This window comes from Patiria miniata, unplaced genomic scaffold (assembly GCF_015706575.1).
Source record: "Patiria miniata isolate m_02_andy unplaced genomic scaffold, ASM1570657v1 HiC_scaffold_22, whole genome shotgun sequence".
NCBI classification, from domain to species: domain Eukaryota; kingdom Metazoa; phylum Echinodermata; class Asteroidea; order Valvatida; family Asterinidae; genus Patiria; species Patiria miniata.
Window position 1 is genome coordinate 6,287,925 of NW_024037061.1, and position 26,016 is coordinate 6,313,940.

The following is a 26,016-nucleotide window of genomic DNA, read 5'->3' on the forward strand; positions in this document are numbered from 1 at the left end:
CTAACCCTAACCCTAACCCTAACCCTAACCCCTAACCCCTAACCCCTAACCCTAACCCTAACCCTAACCCTAACCCTAACCCTAACCCTAACCCCTAACCCTAACCCCTAACCCTAACCCTAACCCTAACCCTAACCCTAACCCTAACCCCTAACCCTAACCCTAACCCTAACCCTAACCCTAACCCTAACCCTAACCCTAACCCCGAACCCTAGAAGCCCTAGAAGCCCTAGAAGCCCTAGAAGCCCTAGCTTTGATTCTACAACTGCGCATGCTCGGTGACATTGTAAATATTCATTTCCTATTTCAATTTCAACTCCCACTTTCATCAACAAGTCCCTAGCTATTCTTACCCTTTTTAGGGTTTTAACTCGACAACATCTGTCTTGTTAATAGTGCGCTATATTGCACAATTTATTGAACAACAGTTTTAAATGTACACTAGTTTGTCATCTTTCATCACAAAAACATCAATTGTTGCGTTAAAAACAGACTGATTATTCTTCATCAACTGACAAACATTTTCTTCTTATAATTCTAACAAAATCACCAAACATGTATTTTCCATTTCCAAGCACAATAATGAGCATTTTCGTAAACATTACACAAGCAGAGTATCATCCAGCCATTCCCTTTTTTGGGGGGCCCAAAAAGTGTTAACGTGTACCAAATTATGCAATTGATGACAAATGGTACCGAGAAAAAACTTGCACTTTGTATACGTGCGAGGTCAGTGTGAACCACAACTTGCACGTATACAAAAGTGCAACTGTTTTCGGTATCATTTGTCCTAAATTGTATAAATTCGCACACATTAGCACTGTTTTGGGCATAAAAGAGAGTATGGCTGAAATGCTAAGGAATTTCTGTACTGATTAGTCGTTAGTTTAGCCAGAGGTGCTCAGTAGTTGTTGAGTTAAAAAGTATTGGAAGGTGGGGACTTACATTTACAGTTCTGATAGGAGACTAAGTAAATTATCAGGGAATATTTGGCTTGGAAGAGTGACTGTCCTCGCAACGAAATCTTAACAAAGTACTGTATTTCAACCAAAATGGTGCCCATTTGGCAGTTTTTAAGAAGCTAAAGCAGTTCCATCCCCTCCCGCCAAAAAAAAATGATGGAACAACACATATTTAATTACGCTAGATATTTTTTTTGGCACTTTACCCAAACCAACCAAATTTTGAAGTCACAGTCGGGTAAATAATCATTTCCTGACTTCAAAACCTCTAAGGTCAGTTAAAGCCATGATCAGTAAATAGTAGGAATTTGTTTGTGATGCTCTAGTGGGTGCTTTGTGTAAGGATCCATATAAATACGTTCCATTATTCGAACCAGTCATCCGCTTGACAACAGCAACAGCAGCGGCGGATGCCTTCAGTTCACAGCTATTGCAGTGTCACCCTCGTCGTGTCGACTACGACTTCCTTTGCTAAAGGGCGAACCTTTTGTATAGACTGTAAGTTCCTTCTTGCACTTTGGGACTCTTTCGTTTGTTTAACTCGGTGACATAAAAAAGATAACATTTTGTGATTATGACTGGGAATTATTTTTCTTCTATTTCGAGCTCAATGTTTATGACCTTAATTGGGCATGTCAGGGTCGGCATTGACGATTAGATTTTATGGTGGTAACATAATCTAGTTTTTATTGTCGCAATGTTTTTTGTTTGCCACGGTTTCCGTAATTTTTTACCATCTTTTTGTTATAATTATTATGATCAAATATTGAAATGTGTTTTCTTCATTCATTGTCTCCAATTAAAAGTGACTTTCATTCGAATCGGAATTTTAATTAATACACTTGTTTGCACACCTCCTGGATTGTCCTAGATCATTTGCAACGACACCAGAAGTGATTCTGCATTCCTCCAGAAGCTTGAAATCAGCACGGGCTTCAGCTTGGTTTCCAGCGCTGCATGGACATTTGGGGACGCCAAGTCAACTGTAGCAAATTCTGAAAGTGAGTATTGTATTGGATGGCGTCTAAATCTTACCTTCTCGTATAAACAAAACTGAAGAAAATCGCTCAATAAGCTGATTCCTCGTGTACATCATCTATAATTTTAGTTTAAGGAAATTGCAGTATGAAGGACACTCCGTATTTTCTCGTCATGTCAACACAGTGTATTGCAATGACATTTCCTGTAATATTTCGTCATGGTACTTGACATGAAATTCTAGAAACTTGACAGGAACCGCCGAAGAACGAATGTAATATAATTTAAGAACTATTTATGTGGTGCGCCCTCTATTATAGTGGTCTCGGTCTCTACCACCAAACTCAATTTGGGGCCAATAACTCAAGAAATACACGTTACTTTTAAATGAATTTTCGTACACTCATTCGTCATGATCTTTATTATTTTTTTTTTAACGACAAATAATTAAGCTATTATAAAAGTAACAATACAGAGTTTTTAATTGCGACACATACAATCCTAATGGAAGTCAACATGGATTTTTAACGTTTAAAACACTTAATTGTTTAGATCATATTATATTTATAGCTCCTCAGTTTCTCACGCCATTCAAACTACTCATGCTACACATCGTGAAAACCAATTGCACGAAATTTCAATTTAATCCATTTTGTATTTCTTGAGTAGTTCATCGGAAACGAGGTTGTTCTTTTTCTTCCAATGTGCAGCATCCGTGTTGATGCGTTGCCGAGACCACTATTTATGTGTCGCGCCCTCTATTATAGTGGTCTCGATCTCCACCACCAAACCCAATTTGGGGCAAACAACTCAAGAAATACACGTTACATTAAAATGAATTTTCGTACACTCATTTGTCATGATGTTTGGCATCAAAAGATTTCATTTCATAAAAACCGTCAATTAATGAAGCTATTATGACCGTAACAATACAGGATTTTATTTGCAACAATACAATCCTAGTGGAAGTCTGGATCCACCGTGCTAGCCCCCCCCCCCCCCCCCCCCCCCCCAATATTGGTTCTAGAACCGCGCCTGCATTGACTCGGTGACATAAAAAAGTTAACAATTTGTGATTATGACTGGGAATTGCTTTTATTCTATTTCGAGCTCAATGGCTATGACCATTGGGCATGTCACGGTCCGCATTGACGATTAGATTGATGGTGGTAACATAGTCTAGTTTTTATTGTTGCAATGTTTTTTGGTTTGCCACGGTTCCCGTCAATTTGTTACAATCTTTTTATGTTAAAATATCATGATCAAGTATTCGAATGGGTTTTCCTCATTTACTGTCTCCAGTTAAAAGTGACTTTCATTCCAATTGGAATTTTCGCGATTAGTACACTATTTTGCACAGCTCCTGGATTGTCTCCTCCAGAAGCTTCAAACCAGCACGAGCTTCAGCTTGGTTTCCAGCACTGCGTGGACACTTGGGGACGCCAAGTTAACTGTAGCAAATAATGAAAGTGAGTATTTTTGGATGGCGTTTAAATCTTACATTCTCGTATAAACAAAACTGATGAAAATCGCTCAAAAAATGTAATTCCTTGTGTACATCATCTAAAATTTTAGTTTAACTCCATTTGAAAACAACAGTGTTATTATGGATCTAAAGTATGACCTTTTTATACTTAGTAGTGCACCCTCTGTTTGAAGAAACTGATGACATGAGTGTGCTTACACGCTGTAGTTTTTATTGTAGCATTTATTTTGTCTTACGGTTCCCGTCAATTTTTTTTCAAAACCATTTTGTTATATATCATGAACAATTAGTGGTCAAAATTTCAATTCAATTCAATGCATTTTCCTTAAGATGTCGGCATCATCAACAAAGAGTGGTTATGTTTTCGTTCAAGATTTCCGTCTATTTTGTTTTTTAAATCATTGAATTGCGACTAAATATTAAACATTTCATTCCAAAGTGATTCCAATTCAGAAAGATTTTTTTTCACGATAAAAATGCTGCTTTCTTTCAATCATATTGAATAATATTTTCCCAAGGTTCTCAGTCTTCAATTTTCAATCATGTTGCGTCAAATATCACGGCCCGATAATGCGACGCAATTGTCATCATATGCGATGTGTTATTCTGCAGTATTATCTCCAGAAAGAGTGTCGTATTTTTGTAAAATGGGCACATCGTGGCGCGCACATTGACAGAGGTCTTCCTCGTTTGAAGGAAATTGATGAAAGCAATTACGATGTACGTAGCGTCGAGACTTTTTGCTTTAATGTGTATTTTTTTCCTCCACTGTTTCCGTCTAGGTATTTTTTATGTCATTACATGACGACTAATTATCGAACGATATTTTCATATCAATATCTATTATTGTGGAGTTATTGTCTCCATAAATAGCGTGTTACTTTAATTCAATTAAAAGTGACTTTAATTCGCAATCAATTGTTTTTGCGATCAAAACACTAAATTTTCTTTAAATGACATTACATTATTTTATTCTTCTGTTCCTGTCAAGTTTCTTACTTTCTGTGTAAAAAATGTGATGTGTTATTGTGCAGTTATTGTCTCTAGAAAGAGTGTTCTATTTTTGTTCAATAAAAAGTGACTTATTTTCGCTACGAATTTTTCGTGATTAACTTGAACACCATATTTTCGTAAATCATATTAAATTTATTCCGGAATCGTTCTCGTCAATTTCCAAACTTGTGTAAAATATCATGGGCAATAATCGGACACAGTTTTCAATATAATGGGATTTGTTATTCTTCAGTCATTATGTCTAAAAAATGTGTTATTGATCGTTTAATAGGCAGATTGTCATCTGCATTATACAAAAGTCTTCAAGGTGACGACCAGCGTTTGTGTAGGACGCCCTCTTTTGGAAGAAATCGACGGTAGCAAAACGGAGCCGCGTCCAAACACGGTTGTTTTAGTGTACAAATAACCCCTAACCAAACTGGCTCTGTCCGTATTTTGTGAAAAGGCGCACATTATCACCATTATTTGGGGGGGGGGGTGTCAGAGCGGAGGGGTGCTATATGTTTAAGGAATTTCTATGGTTGTTCATATTTCCAATTCTATATTTCTTTTAAAATTGAAAAAAAAAATTGTGTCCCTGAGAACAATTAAATCCTTCATTTTCTTCCAATTACATAGACCATTCATAGATCGACGTCCACTTCTGGCACTAAAAGAAAGGTTAAAATTACGTGAATTGCAAACTACATCCAAAACCTACAAGTAAAAAGAAACCAAATTTGTCATGCTTTAAGGTTGTCAGAGTCAAGAAATTAAACCCTCTCCAGACTACGATGGTCTAATTTACGTTACAGCCAAGGTTGAAATTTTCCTGGTTGTAACAATCAAATATTCTGATAACTCGTCAAAAATATCCTAAAGGTGATGAACTTTGGATTTGCATGCTCAATTCAGTAATCAGCATTTGCGTAACCCATAACATAAGCAGATTATAATGTAGGCCTAGATGTATCACTTACATTGTCAGTTTTATTGGGCAAAATATTTGGGAAGATTGGGCTTGGATGATTGACTGTTTTAACAATGAAATCCTAACAATTGTACTGTATTTCGACAACAAAATTACCCCTACAAAGTTTTTTCTTTAAATGTTAAAGCAGCTCCCTCCTCTCCCCGCCAAAAAAAAACATAAATTGAACAACACGTAATTAAAATTAAGGTAGTTATTATTTTTGGCACTCCGCTTTTTCAACCCAATCAATACATTGATCCTCTTAAATTTCAGATGACGCCTACAAGTAAAAACAAACCAAATTTCTCAACGATTTCAGGGTGTCACGGTTGAGAAAATAAACCCTTTCCAGACTTCAAAAGGTCTAAAGTCCTGTTTAGCCATGGTCTGCAAGTGGTTGGAATTTTGTTTGTGATGCTTGAGTGGGTGCTTTGTGTCAGGATTCGTATGTGCCGGAGGATAGAAATGCGCTCCATTTTTTAAAATCAATCACCCGCTTGACAACAGCAACAGCGCGCAGCGCCGGATGCCTTCAGTTCACAGCTATTGCAGTGCCCCCCCCCCTCGTCGTGTTGACTCCTACTTTCTTTGCTAAAGGGAGAACCTGTTGTACAGACCGTAAGTACTTTTTGTCTTCGTACCTACAGGTAGTGACTGTTTGATTTATTTCCATCTAATATTTGACTACTCAGTAACTTTAGTTCATATAAAGTGTAAGCTTATCGTGTTTGTAATGATTTCATCATGTAAAATACTAACATACAGGGTGTGTCAAAACAAGCGGAACCCAAACCCCAAAATTAATATTTCATATTTCAGAAAATATGTAGCACCCAAAATAATGACTGGAAAGCCAATTTCATAAGCCTCTTTTAGATGAAAAAAATTACTGAAATTGGTCAACCGTTCAAAGAATATCACCATTTAAACACAATGATCCTAAAACCTGTGTCGTTCAAAAAAAATGCAATTTCAACAATCGTCTTCACAATTGTCTTCAAACATCACCCGCGATGAAATCTTAGTTTAAACGTAAACAATATGCAACAAAATCCTTTTGAAGGCTCGCCTTTTAAAAAAGTAGATTTTATAAACCATATTGTTTGCCATTACCAGGGTTGATATTGTGTACTTCAGTTGGTGACAGTTGTGGAAACAAGCAATAAATTGCTTTTTCTTTTTGGACGAGACAGGTTGTAGGGTCATTAAGTTTAAATGGTGATATTCTTTGAACGGATTGAGCAATTTCAGTATTTTTTCATCGAAAAGTAGCTTTTGAAAATGGCTTTCCAGTCATTATTATTTTAGTGCTACAAAAAAAATTTTTAAATATGAAATATATTTTGGGGGATTTGGGTTCCCCTTTTTTTTGACTCACCCTGTATCATGATTAATGACTGGAATGTGTTTTCTTAACTTTCTCGTTTTCAATTAAAGGTGACTTTAATTCAGATTAAGATTTTTGCGATTTAACTACACTGGATTTTCTTTCAGTAAATTTTTCAAATTCTGATATCAGACATCACGGCCAATAATTGGATGATTTTCGCAAACATTCTTCAGTAATTGTCTCCAGAAAAAAATTGATTTAGTTTTGTTTCTTGGGCATACCGTGATTCCATGATTCCAATTCGGAATGATTTTTTTCACGGTAAAAACACTTTTTTTATTCCATAATGAATATTTTTTCCATGGTTCTCGTGAAGTTTCAAGCATGTGCGAATATCATGGCCAATTATAGGACGTAATTTTAATTTTATGATAGGTGTTATTCTGCAGATAATGTCTCCTGAAAGAGTGTCTTATTTTTGTTTAATGGGCATATCGTGATCCGCATTAACAGAAGTCTTTACGGTGCTGGCCAGAGTTTGTGTAGTACCGTAGGACGTCCCGTTTAGGAAGAAACTTATGGAAGCAATTATGATGTACGGAGCGTCCACACTCTGTTGCTTTATTGTCATGTGGTTTTTTTTTCCATGAAGGCTCCGGTCGAGGTTTTCTATGTCATTACGTCACGACTAATTATCGAACAATATTTTCATATCAATATCTATTATTATGGAGTTATTGTCTCAATAAACAGTGTGTTTTTTAACTCAATTAACTGTGACTTTAATTACAATGCGACTAAAAAACAAAATTTTCTTTAAATCATATTTAATTTGTTCTTCCACTGTAAATATCCTTACTTTCAGTGTCAAAAATCTTGGCGAATAGTCGCACGCAATTTCAACCCAATGCGATGTGTTAATCTGCAGTTATTGTCTCTAGAAAGAGTGTTTATTTTTGTTCAATAAAAAGTGAGTTAGATTCAGAATGAATTTTTGATGATTAAAAAACATATTTTCGTAAATCATGTTGACTTAATTCTGGAACCCTACGGTTCTCATCAATTTTTTAAATTTCAAATTTGTGTAAAATACCATGGCCAATAATCGGACGCAATTTCAATTAAATGCAATGTGTTATTCTAGTGCAGTTACTATGTACAAAAAGATTGTTTTATTGTTTGTTTAATAGGCAGATCGTCATCTGCATAATACAAAGTCTTGCTCACCAGTGATTGTGTAGGACGCCCTTTTGGAAGAAATTGATGGTAGCAAAAGCTACGAAGCACCCACACGCTGTTATTTTATTGTCTTGTGTATTTGTGACCTGTCACCAAGAAACCTACAGTCTATGTCTTAGACCATGGCGGAGCGATGGTCTACAAAATTTGGGCAGATTCGCTGACTAATCATGCAAGAAAACTGCATACTGACCTCTACATTTTGACCAATCAGCGGGCGCTTTCTATATTGGGTCTTCCATCCTTCACTGTTGTCGCGTCATAGATATTGATAAGAAAAAACCTAGATACAGCAACAGAGGGTGTTGTTTAATTACAAAACACTGCTTTTTAGTCCAGATTTGGGAATGAAATGGCGCCACGATTTAGTAAAGTCGACCCCAATTGGCTGAGGCACGAGATATCATAAATCTGCATGCATTGATATATCAGACGTTATACGGGAGACTAGCTCCGTAGATAACGGGTGATACTTAGACTACACGAAACCCGGACAAAGTAGCCCCCCAAAAAATGAGGTTTTGATATTTTCTAAATTCTCCAGTTATTCAGCTTTCTAATGACATATAGTTTATATTGTGTATTCCTCCCTATAATCCCATGAAAAGTAATTCTGACCCTAACATTTCCCCACCGATAAAAAATTGTATTACGAGAAAACCAGCTTTGTGTGCACGGGAAGAAATCTCAACACGCACACGGGTGAATGCAATGTACACGCATGATAAGCGCACTCCGCAAGGTCATTTCAAACGTTCATTGCAACCACCAAGCTCTCATTATTGGATTACTACCCTTATAATTGGTAAACATCAATAACATTTCATCAGAAATATTTTCTGAAAGTTTGAACAATTTTAATTGCCAATTTCAAAAGTTATGGCAGTTTAATTCTGTAGTGTTTCAAAAGACGGTCCTTCAAAAGGACTTTGTTGAATATTTTTAACTTTTAAACTTAGGTTTTATCGCTGGTGAAGTATGGAGACAATTGTGACGACGATTCTTAAAATCGCATTTTGGACAAAAGAGGTTTTAGGGTCATTGGGTTTAAATGGTGATATACTTCAATATGAAATATATTTTGGGGGTTTGGGTTCCCCTTTTTTGACTCACCCTGTATAGAGGAAATAATGCTTAGGCTTGTTGGGGAAATGACTGAAAGACACCATTTTCTCCCTTGTTTAGTTTCACTATTTATTTTGAGTATTAAATAATCCCATACCATATTAACCATTGACAGTAAAGTGGTGAAATGTGAATTTTAAAGCACATGGTATGGATGCACACCAGTCAATAGGCAAAAAAAATCCATCTGCCGAGCTCATGAATGAAAGTTATACCCTCAAAATATTCTACATTAGAGAGTTCTGAGAGCCAAGGAATTGAGTAATTGAAGACATGTGGCACTAAACCTCTGGCCTGGACTTGGAGCTTCCAATTCTGAAAAATTTGGATGCAATTGGGCCCGAAAGTGGCGCTATTTAGCCATGTTGTGGAGGGATAATCCTTTTTAAAAATGTCTACTTTTCCAGTTTGGGAAACATCATTCGTTTAAGGGGTGTTCTTCTTTGGGTGAGAATGTCTCAAAAAAATCACTGGTGACCCACCAAAAAAAATTGAAAGATGACATGTTGATCAGTCATCATTTTTCTGTAGATCGTGATCACCTGTACGTGAGAGTTTTGAGTATTTTTTTAAAGAATTGTGGAGTGTGGGCATTTATCACTGCTGTCTATGGGAATTTTAATACAGGGATGCACCCTTTAGTTACTATCTGAATCGTTATTCAGTCCGGCACTTAAATATAATGGTAGAATTCATGGCAATAATACGGTAGAATGTGGAAATCCGCCATACACTTTGTCAGAATAAGAATCTCTTATCGGGTGTCTGATTAGTTGACGTTCGGGACAAGTGTAGCAGGGAGCCAGTCATTATGCTAGCTTGCATGGCCATGGAACCCGCCAGACATGTTTTATTCGCGAAAGTTGAAAGTGCACAAACAAAATGTTTGAGTACACTTAACTGTTTCGCAAAGGTTTGGGATTTAAAAACATGATTTTGAGAAAGAAGATGAGTGGTTCTTTCTGTCGATTAGTGTAGAAGTTCTGCCGGTGTGTGTTTCAGGCCGGTGTAAGCTGAAGTTTGTCTATCTTTTTTTTTCACTTTCGCGAAGGTCTTTTTTGTTCGTTCTTTTTTCCCCCAAAAAACTTAAGCAAAGATTAATTACTCGCAGCGAAGTATAAATATAGCATCTTATATAGATACATTTCAAAGAGTAAATTTGAAAATTTAAAGACAAGTTTGGATGCCATAAGATTTACAAAATAAGATGTCCCATTTAATTTTAGATTCGGATAACGGATCGTGCATACATAGCAAAGAAAAGGGACGGCTTTTGCACAGGCTGCGCTCTGACTGCGCCTTAGCATCGTCGACGGATAAGGTCCAAATGACGCTTCGGGTGAATCTCATGAGCAAAGACCATTAGAAATAATAATACTCGTACGGGATACGTAAGCGGCTCGGGGAAAAGGTTGCTTTTTAAATTATATTTTGCGTGTTTTTTTTAAATCTGGCACAGCAATGTGCATTAGCATCAAAATTTTATAGATGTGGTTTGGTCAAATAATCACCCAAAATGGAGGTATAAACAGCTAGTTCTTATTTCAGAGCCACATGCATAGGCCTATGGAAGAAAGTTTGTGACCTACACATGACTTTGCACTTCGATGTGTGCAATCCCTCTGATTTCATGATCAGACACGTGCATAATCACGAGTCTATAATGATGGTCTCCTCGTGACCCATTTAGGAAAAAAACTGAGTCACGTGAAAGCAACTCTGAACTGACGCAATGCGGCTGTCTTTATTTAGAATTTTCGTATTTTAGTGTTCTCTTTCAACTATAAGGAAGTACCCACAGAACGCTTTGATAATACAAATACTCCACGGTTTAATGATGTTTGTTCTTCTTTGAGAGCCTGGACTGTATGGGCGGGCTGATCTATGCTCATTGATCTTTGATCTGCATTTTGTTTACCTTGCGATTTCAAGTTTATTATAAAAAGCAACCGTACCGAAATCTTTCATATTCGGTTCAGGTTTTAAATTGGCGAGTTCGTAGTTTCAACATCATCATGAGGGCAGCGTTAGTGTTCCTGGTGTACTTTGGTGTGATGTGCTTCTTGCACACAACACAGGGCGAGGATGGAGTGATAAGGTAAGATATATCAGACCGGAGTTCTCTGCATGTGTTTTCCCTTGATGAAATCAAAATTACTTGAAATTGTAATTAATTTAGATTGTAAAGCAATTCTACCCATTTATTTGGATCGTTTGTTAATCTTTCAAACCGTGCACTGCAACACATCCCACCAGCCTCATGTTAAAATTGTTCAATAACTGTCCAGATTGGCAAAAATATATATACGGCCTTCGCAATTGGGTAATAATAGTTTACGACAATATTCAAATCAATTGTAAAATAGTATGAAGTGCGTTGAAGGACGCGATTCTCGAAATTAATTAATTGGTTTACATATAGCCTCGTTGTCATCATTTGCGCAAATGTGGCCTGGAAATTGTAATGTCAATGTTGCAGCGATTGATTAATACGTCTTTTTAAGGTAAAAAAAACATTTATTGATTAATTCTACAATGTCACAGGCTTGCACCTGATACCTCATTGATAGTGCAGTATTAATATTGCGTCATCGATGTGTATTTTGTAAACTCTTACTTGCTTCTGATTTGTCAAGGATGTGTTTTCCAAACTGATCGCTCAAGAAACACGGGCCTTTCTGTCAAAGTCTTGATTGTGACTGCTTCGAAAAGTTCAGCACGATTGTTTTCAAATTGTTTTTACTCCTTTCTATAAATTCAAACAGAATACCCTTAAAGCGCCTGCAGCGCCCTCTGACGTCAGTCACAAGACGTTTCCGCAACTTTCTAAGGGATCCTGAACCACTGAGAAATGACAACGAAGTAAGTTGTGATTGTTTAGACTTTACCCTTCTGCAGGTTCTTGTTTATTTATTTTAAATTCCTGATTTTTATACTGATTGTTTATTCATCCATTTCCTTTGACATTTTGGCGCATCCTCTATAACTTGTAAATTTAACTGCACTTCAGAGTTACTATAACGGACACCCCCCAAAAAAAAAAAATCGGGAAATTATTTAATTACCTCAATAACAACATTTTATATAATTTTCATTTAGTTTTTATATTACGGTCCGATTAGCATCGGTACGCCTCCCCAACCGTTTCTTGTCACTTTCGACACGGGCTCGTCCAACCTGTGGGTGCCTTCTGTGTTGTGTCCTGACACGGCACCTGGATGTCGTAAGTATTTCCAAAAATATATCTTAGACTATTAGCAAGTTCTGTATAGAAGGATTCAAGCCAAACGAAGTACTAACGGGTTTCGTAGTTGCCTAGAGGCACTATACAGTGTAAGTCAAAAAAACACTTTACACTTTTAAAATTGGCCATAGTTTTATTCTGTAGCAATATAGATAAGATATTTTCATATGTACTTTTAGAGTAACTCTTCCTGCTTCTTTTGGTGACATTTGCACTGGATTAGTTTTCATGCATGACTGCACATGAGACAATTAAAGGGGTTGGGTGAAATCTGACTTGCGCCAACTGGTCAGGGCTGGATAAGAATGAGACAATTTAAAAGAACACAAACCATTATCTTGGTTCTGGTCATGGAATGCATAATCAGTTCAGATTTGTGAATATTGCTTGCAAGAGTTCAGTAGGCAAATGTGGATGACCTCCAGGAAAGGATAACTCGTGCAATTTGACATTCTCAGACAAGACAGGGAGGTGATTCGCCGTGCTGTTGCAGGAATGATGCGCCGAGCCCAGCTGTGCATTCAACGAGATGGTGGCCATGTTGAGGACTAGGACACCGTGGAATTTAATTGCCTTTTTAATTTAATTTAAATGTTTCAAATAAACACGAAGTTTAAAATCTAATTAAATCCTGTTTTGTCTCTTTGTTAGACAATGGTTGTGTTCTCTTAAACTGTTTCTTTCTTATCCAGCCCTGACCAGTTGGCGCAAGTCAGATTTCACCCGACACCTTTAATTGTCTCCTGTGCAGTCATGCATCAAAACTAATCCAGTGAAAATGTCACCAAAAAAAGCAGGAAGAGTTACTGTAAAAGTAGGCTACATATGAAAATATCTCATCTATATTGCTACAGAATAAAACTATGACCAATTCTAAAAGTGTATTGGTGTTTTTTTTACTCACACTGTACATCTGAACACTATAAATTTAGGGCTGATGTTTAAGTTTTTTATCAGTTTTTCAATTGAACGTTTCGACTGTAAAGCAAATATGGATAACAACGTTTCCCGAAGTAAATCACTTAATAAAGATAGTGAATAGAGATAAAGGTCACAACAGACAAATTGTTACCAGTACTCCTTTTTAGGCCGGATGCGCCGTTTAACAACTTTTTTTATATCTTTGTAGCACATCATCACAAGTACAATCACTCCATGTCCTCCACCTATCGACCAAACGGTACTGTAATCCATCTCCTATATGGAACAGGAAACGTAACTGCCTTCTTAAGTACGGATGTAGTTCGGGTAAGAAGATCTTGAAAGTTGTTGTACGACCTGTTTTCAATGGATATCATCAGAAAAAAAAATAATCAACTACTTGTAAACAATGGTAGATAATGCTTTGTTTTGAAGAAAAATTGGGCAATCTTTGTCTTGTTTCGTTGGGTCAAAATGTAAATGGCTCGTTGAAGTAAACAGCAGGAGAGTGGCATTCAGGAAACGGGTGGGGGATGATATGAATGGGTTGATTGAAGGCGTGCCAAAGACACGCCCTGTTATAGGGGGGTCCGGGTCATGCCCTCGAAGAATTGTGAAATCTACGATACTTTCTCATGCACTCTAAGGCAATTTGGAAATAGATTTAGGAATTTTAGCATTCCCTTTATTATTTTTAGCCCCATTTCACTAGTATCATGACATTAGTCAGCGGCTGAAAAGAGGGCTGCAAACGCCACCCCTCCTCTCCGATCATATTTTTTGTTGTTGTTTTTAAGTCTTATTTTAAATGGGTAGCACATTCAGTGGAATCCACCAGTCTCCCACGAAGCCCAGTAAAGTGAAGACAATGTGTGTGAAAAAATAACAGTTTTAGACGAGGGAAGAAAAACCCAGAAGAATATTCTCGGGAAACCCCACTGAATCAAGTAGGGACTGAAAACCCAATCGACAAATTAGCCCGGAACGTCGAGTTTATACCTCTGGTTCTTTTCAGAACCATTCTTTTAGTTGAGAAATCATTCGCACATGGTGTTTCCGCAAACCTTTCATTCATTATAATGGTGGAGAAACTAATGCATTAGTTTCTCCACCATACAAAGCCTCAAATCTTCCTTAAATCAGCCCAGCCAGGAATTTTCACATGCGGTGGAAGGCGAGGAAAGTGCCGCTACTCCAACATGACTTTCCTTATTGGGAAAATAACTCAAACGAAAGTTTTAACATAATAAGTGTGACATGCTTCTATTTATTTCGAGTAGGTGGATGAACTTAACGTGGTTGGTACAACGTTCGGGGAGGCAACCTACATGAGCAAAGATTTTGCTTACCCGGAAGTACCAATAGATGGTCTGTTTGGTATGGCCTATCCTGGCTTGGCTGTAGGCGGAGTCACACCGGTGTTCAATAAGATGATTGAAGAGGGACTCGTTTCAAAGCCAATCTTCTCGTTTTTCCTGAGCGTGTAAGTATGGCACATACATATATATCCATATTCACATGTATGCATGGCGCAAAGTACGCACGACATAATTTCTAATACTACCTAAGAAAACCCAGAATTTTTAAGTCGTCTTGTTCGTGCGTGGGTGCATTGTGTAGTGCTTACATAGATAAACTGTGAAGTTGATATCCGTCATTCTGGCGAACGAAGAGATATTATCGAACAAGTAATCTTCAAGATCTTTGTCCTGGTCTTCGGCTCTCTCCATGGCACAAGACACCCACCTACGTCCAAGAGTACAACGCCATGATCTATACCGACGCCTTTTTTCCTCCGACGCAAATCTTCTTCGAGTACCCCGCTCACATCACTCCTGGCCTATATGGGGAAACCGATCTTTCTCCCTAACCGGTCCTTCCCTGTAGAACTCATTACCCATTAAACTGAGAAAGGAGACTTCCTACTTCACATTCAAGAATCAACTCAACTACTATCTCTTTCATTAATATGTATCACCATTGTTTAATTTGGATATGTTTCCCTCGGATGACAGCAAAGTAAGAGGGATCTTTTCTGCGTCAGGAGTGTCACTTTGTCACAGACATGGAGCATTACAAGTAAGCATTATTATTATTGAGAAACCAATTCTGACCAGCCATACTAATCAGTAACAATTCTTCGACTGCAGGAACGATAACGGTACCAGAGGTGGAGAGCTTGTTCTCGGTGGATCAGACCCCAGTCATTATACGGGTGAATTCACCTACGTACCTGTAAGCCAGAAAATGTACTGGCAATTCGGTGTAGACGGGTGAGCTTTTATAATAATGATTAACATTGATTTTGTTTTTGCTTTCTAGAACAACTCAACATTGTTTTTCGTAATTTGCATTATCTTCGTTGTTCTCTCTTAATGAACAAAAATAAATTTAGAAGAAAATGTAGTAATTAATCTCAACACGCCTTCTTTTTTGCTTTTGCGTTAAGCATTGACATCAAAGGGGCTCCTGTTACCTGCGAATCGGGTTGTCAGGCTATCGCAGACACCGGTACTTCACTGATCGTTGGACCGTCTAAGATGATCAAGGAAATCAATGACCAATTGGGTGCAGTATACAACCCACAGCAGCAGCTGGTGAGTTTACTTAAACTACGGAGAGGTGACATCTTTTATTAGTTTTATACGACAAAGGAAAAGACTAACTGACATCAAAATTATAATGCTGCAGTTTGTTGGGGAACAAACGTCCATAACTGCAACAGTTGTTAGCATTGATTTTGGTGTCCCATCGCTTCTTTATTGCATTTTTTACACCGGGTGTGCCCAAACAGTTTAAAACTGGTTTCCATGGGGGCCCTGCATACACTAATAATGATTATACACACATGTACAAATATAATGCATTACAAATACAAATATACTTGTGTTTTGCATGCGTGTGTGACCGAAAGATTGAAAATAGGCGATTTACAATATTTTTATTTTGGCAAAGTCTGCTATTCGTAAATAGAAGTCTTGTTTTAGAATTCTGCAAAAAAAGCTTGTTGTTTAACTCTCGCCCTTCCACATTTTCTATCAAGGGACTCCACTGGAAATAAGTTGATCGCATTAAAATGATCATTCTTCTACTTTCAGTACTTCATCAATTGCAACGAAATTAGTAGTCTACCAAACGTCGTGTTCATGATTGCCAACAAGCCGTTTCCCATCTCTCCGAAAGAATACGTAGTGATGGTGAGTGTATATGGCCGATGCTTAACCAACATGATACTCGTTAGGCCCTGATTTTCTGGGATTTACTTATAAGTGAATAGATATGATTAAATTGGAAAAGACCAGTTTAAGTGGTTAAACTTTATTACGAAAAGTCACGTCAATTTACTTTATTATAGACGTGGTCGGTGATTTCCGATATTGACAATTAAACACATATGAATGTCGCCCATGAAATTGACTTGACTAGTCCAACAGTCGATGACCAGTCAGTGGAATAATGTTTGCACGTGCTCGTGTGTTTTTCATTTCCATTCTACTCTAATTGATTTTGTGTGTGTGCCTGTTTTCCCTCTTTTTGGTACATGTTTTAATATAGTTGTATTTCTGTTTTATTTATATTACTGTATGTATATGTCCGCATTTTAAAATTTTGTCAATTTGACCTGTCGTGGAACATTACTCATAACTCTGTCAAAAATTTTCAGTTTTGGACGCTTGATGTCTCGTTTTAAAGTTGAAAGGCGTATCTTTCAAACCATACCTATATTAGCTATGTTGGTTACACCTTCTACGTCTGGCATTCTGTTTTATTTTTTGAGACACACTGTACAGCGGCGGCGGAACGCTTATCATACTGGGGGGGGGGGGGGTACACCACCAAAAAAAGGGCAATTGCTCAAAAAAGGCACCCTCCGTCAGTGTGAAAGAAGAGAAAATTGTGAAACTATCCCTCGAAAGCACAAACACCCCTCTTGCAATAATAAAATTGTGTCCCTCTCGAGATGAAAAATTGGCCATCAAAACAATAGTGCTCCCCTCACAAAAACTCATCGAGATGGAAAACTGCCCCTCAAAAGTGCAATTAGTGCCCCGTTTGCAACATTAAAACTGTCACCGTCTCAAGATGGAAAACTGGCCTGTAAAAAATAATAGTGCTCCTCACGCAAATAAAATGGTCACTGAACTGGCCATCAAAAGCAACAGTGCCCCTCTCACGAATAAAACGGTCCCTTTGCCTAGGCCTAACAAGTCAAATTCAAGGGCGGACCCCCGAGAACAATACTGTTATATTGAGACTATTTTAGGAATAGACCTGCACTTTATTTTTTTGAGTAAGGGAATTAAGTTTTTTTAATTGTTCACGCACATTTTTGAAAGTGTATAGCAATGTTGTTAGTACATTTTGTTCCGGGTAACATGTATTCCTTCCTTAACATGTATTCCTCCTTTGTGCCTTTCTATTTTTATTTGGCAGAATCCTGGCAACGTCTGTTTCACAGCCTTCGCACCCGACGAATTCTCACCTCTGTTCATAATGGGCGATCCCTTCCTAAGGGTGTACTATGCAGAATTTGACTTTGGAAACAACCGACTTGGCTTTGCGACTGCCGTCCAGAAGCAGAAGTTGTGAGAAGAGAAACTAGATATCGTGGAGTCTTAGGAAAAAATCTTTTATTTATCGTTTTGACGATAAGGGGAATACTACACAATAACTTTAACATTTTTCAAAAACCATAATGTTCTACAATAAATTAGTAATTCCTACAGTATTTTAAAGTTAGAAACCTTTTTTTTTTACCTTTTTATTTGTGAAGAACTCAAAACTTTAATTTTCAGCAGAAATTGATTGAAACTAAGTTCCCACTTTTTAAAGTTTAAATTATATAGTTTTAAAGAGCTCAGATTTAGTCGATTCATTGAAATGTGGTTTTATATGAATAACAAATGGACATGCAAAGAACATCGCAAGCCTCGATGCCTTTGTGCAATGAATCCAAGGGGGAAGAGCTGCAAGCGTTGTTATTAGTACTGATGAAGAAACTTCCAACGTACTTTAACAACATGCACATTGATGGCTGTTACCTGTTATTCAATTCTGGTCAACAACGCACGCATGCGGGCGCACTTCAGACCGACGGTTACTGAATGACAGGTAACTACCATCGATAATTACAGGATAACTAGGCCTCCAAAGGTGCGGAATTCAATGGTTTCTTTGGCTAATAAGCAGTCATACTTATGTATTGGGTGATTATCAAGTGACAAAAATAATTCCAATCTTGATTTCCTCATACACTTTATGGAGTTTTGTGGCTGAACCGTGAAATACGGAGGTCGTCCAGGATTTCAGCCACATTTATGGGGCTAGTCAGTACCAAGTGCACTGTTTCCACTTAGTGATATCCCTCCCTGGCCAATCATCAACATTGCTCGTTACGCCACTAAGTTAACCTCAAACTTTGTATAACCAAGTCTAAAACTGTCTTCCCATTGCGTTTTCTGCCTCTTTGTGTTGGAATTGTAGCTTTGTTTATAGTATTCACACAATAAATAGTGTCGTGCTTCCAAGCTCTCCACCTGTGCAACAAACAGTCGTTTAAATGGACAGTTTCATCCGGAAATTGTAAACTTTATTGTTTCATATTGTTTACTTCTAATAATTCGAAAGTCAATGTCAAGAAAATCCACATTTAGTCTTACATTTACGGATCAACTGTTTCACATTTGAAGCAACAGAGATGTGTGCTTCCGCAATGATACCTTATAACCCGAGGGCTGAAATTCAACCGACATCGTCTCCTGGCATTAATTCCTGTTATAATATTTGGTTTTATATATGGATCAAGTGAAAATAAATTGATTGAACTTTTCCAGTAGATTTATGTGGAATCTCAAGCATTTTCTGTCGTCACTGTTTGTGTCTTAAAATTGTTTAAAGTATAGTTTTAAGGTAATAATGTGCAAAATATATTTTCCATCTCAAATGTGATGAACTGATCGTGTGATTTTAAAGTCAGTTGCTAGCGCTCTCTGCTGTCTCTATTTTCCGTGGATCTTTGCAAGTGATAAGTTCACTGTTTCCACTTGCTGAGATCCTGACTGATCGTCTCAATTGCTTGTGACACAATAACACTGAATTATCTTGCACAGACATGTCTAGACGTTAACGCGTTACAAAAAATATCAGCCAACACGGGGCGCTTTTCCACTCGCAAAATTATTTTTTTTAGTATGTTAACCTTTAATTTTTTCTTTGTGTGAGAGTGTTAAAATAAGTTCTATTTCAATTTCTTCTAGGTCAAGGCCTGTTTTGTCGTAAATTGACCGAACTAGTTTTGATAAATCCAGCGGTCCTAGTAGATCCCGTAAACAGGGCGTCGATTGTAAACAAGTCTGACTATAAAGCACACTGTCCGAAACGTCGAGTTATACACTCAACCAACCGGTTTTTCAGAACCACACTTCTTCCAAGAAGAGATTTCTTTCCACATGGTGTTTACAGTGTTGTAGTCGAGTACTTTTTCCAAATGCCGAGTACTTAGGTTGCCGAGTACGAGTACTTGACCTCCGAGTACAAGAACGGGTCTCCGAGAACGAGTATTTGTACTTCTGAGTACGGCCATACGGAAAATGGTTCATTGTGCGTAATAGGCCCAGGACCAGTCAGACCGATATACAGACCCACTCACGGCTAGCTGTTAAATGTGTTTGTCCGGACTTGCACGGAGGAAAATCAGGAAATCTCGGTTTCCCCACAACCCACTCAACCATTTCAAGCTGAAAGTATCGATAAAATAAGGCCATGGTAAGTGAAGCTATAATATCCCCGAGTACTGTTACTCGATCGAGTACGAGTACTTTAATGATCGAGTACAATTTCGACATGTCGAGTACGAGTACTTTGCTGTCCGAGTACGAGTAGGCCTACCGTCATTTCGAGTACGAGTACTTTGACATTCGAGCACGAGTACGAGTAAACCAAAAAAGTACTCTCGAGTAGTACTCGAGTACGAGTACAGAGCATGGGTACTACAACACTGTGGTGTCACCCGAAAATGTCCTCTATTTTATTTCACCCGCCATGCAAAGCTTCAAGTCATATATAAAGTCTGACTATGATGTTGAGGACAATTATCTCCTTTCTGGAGAATTGCAAGCCTATTGTAACTTCAGCTCACAAAATGTAGCGGAATCCCTGGATATGCCAAACACTGTATGAAGACTTTGAAGTTTTTGAATTTGAACGTTGTTTACGGATACGACTGCGGGCTGATTGATGTCTGAGACTCAGCTTGGCTGCTTTCGCATATTATGCACGAAGTTGCGTGCTTTCTATGAAGACATTCCAGTTAGATATCGTTGTATCCACAGAAACTATGTGATTCCTGAATAGATGCGAGTCGTTTGTTAGTTTAAAATTTATGGGTGTTGGAAGGTAAAATGATAACAATTAATCGCAACGTTTTGAACACGATCAGACTAATGAAGTTGGGCTCCGATAGTGTCGCCGTGTTGCACCCTCGTGTACGCTATACAAAAAAAATGCAATTTCTTATTTTATTTTCTTCTTATTTTTTTTTTTTTTATGGAGGCAGCACCCAAACCTAGCGTATCGTAAGCTAATAAAACGCACCCAAAGAGGACGGGAGGGTGTCTTAAAACCTGTCAGGTCGCAGGTTCAAGTCCCGTTTAATTCATTCATTCATTTCGGTTTTATTGCTAAAAAAAAAAAAAATTGTGATCAAAGAAAAAGTCCAAGGACTAAAAATATTTAGTTTACAGTAATAATTAATATTTACAAATGATTGCTAAGCATTACATACATGTAAACAGTAAAGCTTGAACAAATAAAAAACAATAACAGTGACTCACATTACAGATAAAATTTGAGTAATTAAAATAGAATAAGATAGGAGGAACAATTACATGTATATAAACACCAAAAAAACCACAACTACTGAGAATTAATTAATCTGATCATAGTGGGGACAGGAGATTGCTTATATCTTTGAGTATTGATACGAAGCATGGTTAGGTGGTTGGAGTTTCTGAGATTTCGTTTGGTGAGAGAGAGAGTCTTGGGTTGGGAAGCATAAGACGGTGTTTTTCAGAGGTAAGCAAGTTTTTGGCAAATTGAGTGGTGAGGTCAACACGTCTGTCTGAAAGCGATTGGATGTTTAGGAGATTGAGAACATCGTTATAATGGCAAGACATTTGGGTAAAGGATTATGCGGAGATTGCACGCTTCTGAATTCTTTCAAAACTTTGAACTTGATTGACAGCCAGACCCGAAGACCACACCACTGCACCGTATTCAAGTGTAGGACGAATGTAACTTATAGATTAAGATGAGGTCGTCAATTTTAACACCATATTTCTTAAGTTTGCTAAGAATGTAAAGTCTACGTGAGGCATTCGTAATGAGTTGCTGAACCTGCTGGTCCCACTTAAGGTCATTTTGGATGGTCACTCCAAGAAGTTTAATGGACGAAATGACCTCAAGTTGGACATCAATTCGATTTCTATATCATCTCTTACGAGCGTCTGGTTAGCTTCCCTTTGTGGCTTATTGAAATTTTTACAGTGTATCCCAAAAAAAAATCCCTCTGGAGGATATACAGAATTCTCGTAATTTCTTGAGTAAAATTTCAAATTTAATTATAGAATTGATGAGCCTAAACACTTTTCTTTATTGAGTGAAGTTATAGCCCCGTCTTTAGCGCTGTGTCGACAGTGGAGGCCGTCAAGTCGAAATTGGTAGATTCGAAAAGTCAGTATTTCGTATGACGTTTAAAGTCGCTCAATAAAATGTGTCATGCTTCGTTTACGCGATATGAATTCCATTTGAAAAACGACAGGGTTATTAAGGATCAAAAGTAGGACATGTTCTTTTTGACACGTGTAGGTTATGTATTGTCAAACTTGGAACATGGGCGTCGCCAGGATTTATTTCTAGAGGGGGCAACACGTATTTTTACCAAAAAAATCCAGTATTTCTCAACATATTCTTGATTTATCAGTTTTAGAGGGGGGCAGGGACATTTTGCCACCCCCCCAACTCATGAAATTTACACCACTATGACTTCGCGCCTCTTTTTTTCCCTTTTTTTTTCTTCCTTTTTTTTCTTCCTTTTCTGGGGGGTAGGCAAGCGCCCCCTTGCCCCTCCCCCTCGCGATGCCAATGACTTGGAATGGACCAAAATAGACTGGTGTTACATTAATGGTCTTTGTTTCAAAACTACAACCGAATCCAACAAAAAACTTCACACAAGAAAGACAAATTATTGGGCTCATCAAATATATAATGGGATTTGAAATGTTCTTCATAAATTACGAGAATTGTGTACATCCTCCAGAGGGAAATGTTTTAGGGAAACCCTGTAGTTACAATCCCCGCCTTCAAATCAAACACACGTCCTAAATCTTGACAACGGGAAATTGCGTGGGATGCGAGCAAAATGCCAGAGCCGCGTCATTCCAATGGGCATTGATAAATTAAGGCGTGCGACGTATCATACCAAAAGTGATGTTAGGTATCTCTCTTTCGGTGGATAAAGCAGATTTAATCCTATTACGGGATGTCAATGCGTTAGTAGACCATAATGTAGTCTGGCCAAGTTGTTATTTACTCGGATTAAAACATATTGAAAGGAACCGGTTTTGTTTAGGTAAGAACAGGTAGTCTTTTAAGGTCATTATAGGATTGCCTATTTCCGTATATTGGGTAGTCCCAGCACTGGGATGCAAATTGCAAATCAAGTCCAGAACTGACAAGGTCTGTTTCGTTTATTTCCTCCAAGATGTTCCGTCTATGAGTATGCGGGTATTGCAGTTCGATGAAGCTGGGGTTTTCTAGATAATAATACAAGGTTTTGCCTAGCAGGCTTCTCGATGTAGGCGCGGGTGAGGGCGACTCGCGGGTTGCCCGTTTTGTGCGCTATCAGCTCGTGAAAAAAACTTTTGAACCCACGCGCACATAATACCTTGCGCTTTATAGTTATAATAATTATTATGATAATCGTATATAGCACCAAAACCTTCAAACTGACGCTCAAGGCGCTTAAAGAGAATGTACAATATTTTTTGCTGCACTTTTCAGAAATAGGCCTAAATGAATTTTGAGAATTATTGTATTATAGCAAATATGGCTAAACTGACTTGTTCACATTTTGGGCTCGTAGATGCTGGAAAAACCAAGAAAATCAATCGTGTTTTTGTAGTCTGGTTCTCTGACCCCACTTAAGATGAAACGGAGCAATTCAAGGTCAAAGATTCAGTCTAGCAGGATTGTACCCCTTCACAAGTGGGTAATCGATTGCAAAGACAATGCGGAATAACTAAACATGAAAAGGTAGGAGCAGTTTTTGAAAAAGCCAGTTTTCTCCAACGCTGGTCGGCCGACCAGAGTTGGGAAAAATATTATTTTTATTGAAAATGTCAGCACACCAGGAGCCACGATTTTACAGGATGCTTTAGATTGTCATTCCCTAACAATCCAAGGTATTTCGTGATAATTTGATCAGTTCTTTTTTGGATGTTGCAAAGGTTGTATCTTCCCTTTAATAATCATTGAAAAGTTATTAAAAACCTTGAAAACCTTAAAATTGTTACAAAAATAACACAAGTATTTGTATTGCATTTAAGATCGAAACAAATCGAAAGGAATGATGCGCCCACTAATAAATGAATACACAAAAGTAACATAGGGGCTATTGTTGATCGGTCTGGAGCGTATAGTTACATTTCCAGAATTAAATTATTTTACGATGTAAACTATTTGATGACCGAAAGATACACGTGGGGAATTTTGAAACGGATCAGGAGCAGTAAAAAATAAATGGTCCTCTATACCGAGAAAAAAAACAGTTTCAGTCGATAAAATATTTACATTAAAACTTGTAAAATAACATCCAAATCTTTGTAAAGGAAAAAGTAAAGTGGGTTTCTCTCTGGGGGAAAAATAGACGATATAATTGGGGCGGTGAAAATGTTTGCATTGAAAACAGGGCCACAAACATGCTGCGATCCGCCCTTGTTGACACTTTATTGTATAAAGCCTAGGTTTACTTTCCCCGTTGTATACCCGGTGGTGCTCGTTGACAGACGTGGCGCCGATAATCGGCTTGGAACTTGGGTTAGTAATGTTCGACAATCTTACACTGCTGTCTCGTAATTTAGCGAAGATAAGTTGCGTCAGGGTGGTAGACGTCGGCAGGTGGACCGTCTTCGGGTGAGCTTGAAATGGATATGTCATCTTAAAACAGAAATCCGTGAAAAAAATCAGTAGAAGTACGAATCAACAGCAATGACTGCACCGACGAAGTTCAGCTGCTGGTTGTTTCTTGTTGTGGGGCTGGCATGCTTAGCTACATGTCAGGATACTGGTAAGTGTCGGGGCCTTATGTTGATTGATTTTGCGTTTTTCTTCTTAAAAGTAAGATCATCAAGTTAAATTGATTCATAGATATGTGACGTGATCTAAGAAAGCCTTTCGCATGGTCCACATTTTTTCTATTTTTCCCTCAAAAAACATAAAACAACCATTACCACAATATTGATGTTAAAGAAATGGTAATATGTGCTCGAAAATTTAATTACGACAAAACCGTGGTATCTTTCAAACTCTTTTTTTTTATATATACACTGTACAATGTATTAAAAATATGTTTCAATTTTCCAAAATTCACCTACATCAAATTACACCGTAATTGTATCCAACTACCTGATAAATTTTCTCTGCAACTTCAAATCAGTCCAGGAGCCTTTTGTGTGGTTTTCTGAGGACACCATACAATTTCTTTGACATCTAACTGTCATTGAAATGTCCGTTGCATTGCACATATATATATAGACGTATTGAATTTGTTTTGAAGCCCAATAGGACAGTAACACTCATAAAAAAAAATGAGTGAATTATATCCGGTAGATCCTGGAATTGTTAAGTGAAGGTCTTCATCCATTTCCCGAGGATAGAATTGGGTTTTTGTGTGTGTAATATTGGTGGTTGCCCGAATGGTTGTAACCTTCATGTTAAATTCTATGTATATTCTAAGGTGGCAATTATATTTGCTAATTCAAAGAAACCCTTTGATCACCGTGCCTTTGTTAAAAACTGCCCTAGGTCACCATTTCTTGGTTAAAACGGTACCGGGTTGTATAATGGAAGGCCTGCACGTTCTATAACAGGTGAACACGTACATGCAAAAAAGTATGAGTTTAACATCTAGCACAGAATAAGTGGTGGTATGAGTTTGCGTTCATGCGATATCGTCTGGATCATTTTGGTAAACGTAGGTAATTGATTATCAGTTGCTTCGTGAATTTTTTTTCCTAAATAAATCTAATAAATGCTAGTTACATAGTTGTTCTTCAAGATTTTTTTCCAAGTTCCTCGCCAAATCCGATCGTAGAGCAATGTTTGTCAACTGGACCAATGGTGTCACGTATTTGATAATTGCGTAACCCTGTGTTTGCATAGTATTTTTTCAAGACTCTTCAAATCCTAAAGGAAAGCATTCAAGTGTTTGTGTGGAATGTTTACCTTCAGCGTCCTATCGTAACCGAGGCCACTTTGCCGTTGTGGCTATTTTATAACTGTGTAAAGTTGAAATGAACAAGGGAGAGTGAGAAATGGACTAATAAAAGTTTGAAGAAAAGTAACATTGTCACTCGCTTTACCAGTGCGTGCGTAAATCCGTGTCGGCGGTGGAGAATGGGGGATGACCATGTCTCAAAAAACCATTGCCCAGTCGTGGGAAATCATAAGCCGTGAGGGGGGGGGGGGAGGGGTGGACACCAGGTGGCA

The 26,016-nt window shown here is 37.8% G+C and overlaps 2 protein-coding genes across 2 annotated transcripts in view; both read left to right on the top strand.

Annotated features, from left to right (window-relative positions):
- Positions 1–5,856: 5,856 nt before the first annotated feature.
- On the top strand, positions 5,857–19,106 carry LOC119730850 (aspartic proteinase A2-like). The gene is made up of 10 exons (XM_038203903.1): positions 5,857–6,010; positions 11,066–11,184; positions 11,852–11,948; positions 12,186–12,309; positions 13,460–13,578; positions 14,532–14,734; positions 15,402–15,524; positions 15,701–15,848; positions 16,350–16,448; positions 17,686–19,106. The coding sequence occupies exons 2-10, from the start codon at positions 11,102–11,104 to the stop codon at positions 17,839–17,841; spliced, it is 1,152 nt and encodes a 383-aa protein (XP_038059831.1). The 5' UTR covers positions 5,857–6,010; positions 11,066–11,101; the 3' UTR covers positions 17,842–19,106.
- Positions 19,107–24,354: 5,248 nt separating this feature from the next.
- LOC119730672 (IgGFc-binding protein-like) overlaps positions 24,355–26,016 on the top strand; it is a 73,844-nt gene continuing 72,182 nt past the window's right edge. Inside the window, exon 1 of the mRNA XM_038203663.1 lies at positions 24,355–24,595. Coding sequence (XP_038059591.1) covers positions 24,517–24,595 — 79 coding nt within the window. The 5' untranslated portion in view covers positions 24,355–24,516. The remainder of the gene's footprint in view (positions 24,596–26,016) is intronic.

What these genes read in the sequence shown, in the direction of transcription:
- LOC119730850 (XM_038203903.1), top strand. Translation starts at nt 11,102, where the DNA reads ATGAGGGCAGCGTTAGTGTTCCTGGTGTACTTTGGTGTGATGTGCTTC. An exon ending in TGACACGGCACCTGGATGTC is followed by an intron (nt 12,310 to 13,459) that starts GTAAGTATTTCC and finishes ATATCTTTGTAG; the next exon opens with CACATCATCACAAGTACAAT. An exon ending in TGGCAATTCGGTGTAGACGG is followed by an intron (nt 15,525 to 15,700) that starts GTGAGCTTTTAT and finishes TTTTGCGTTAAG; the next exon opens with CATTGACATCAAAGGGGCTC.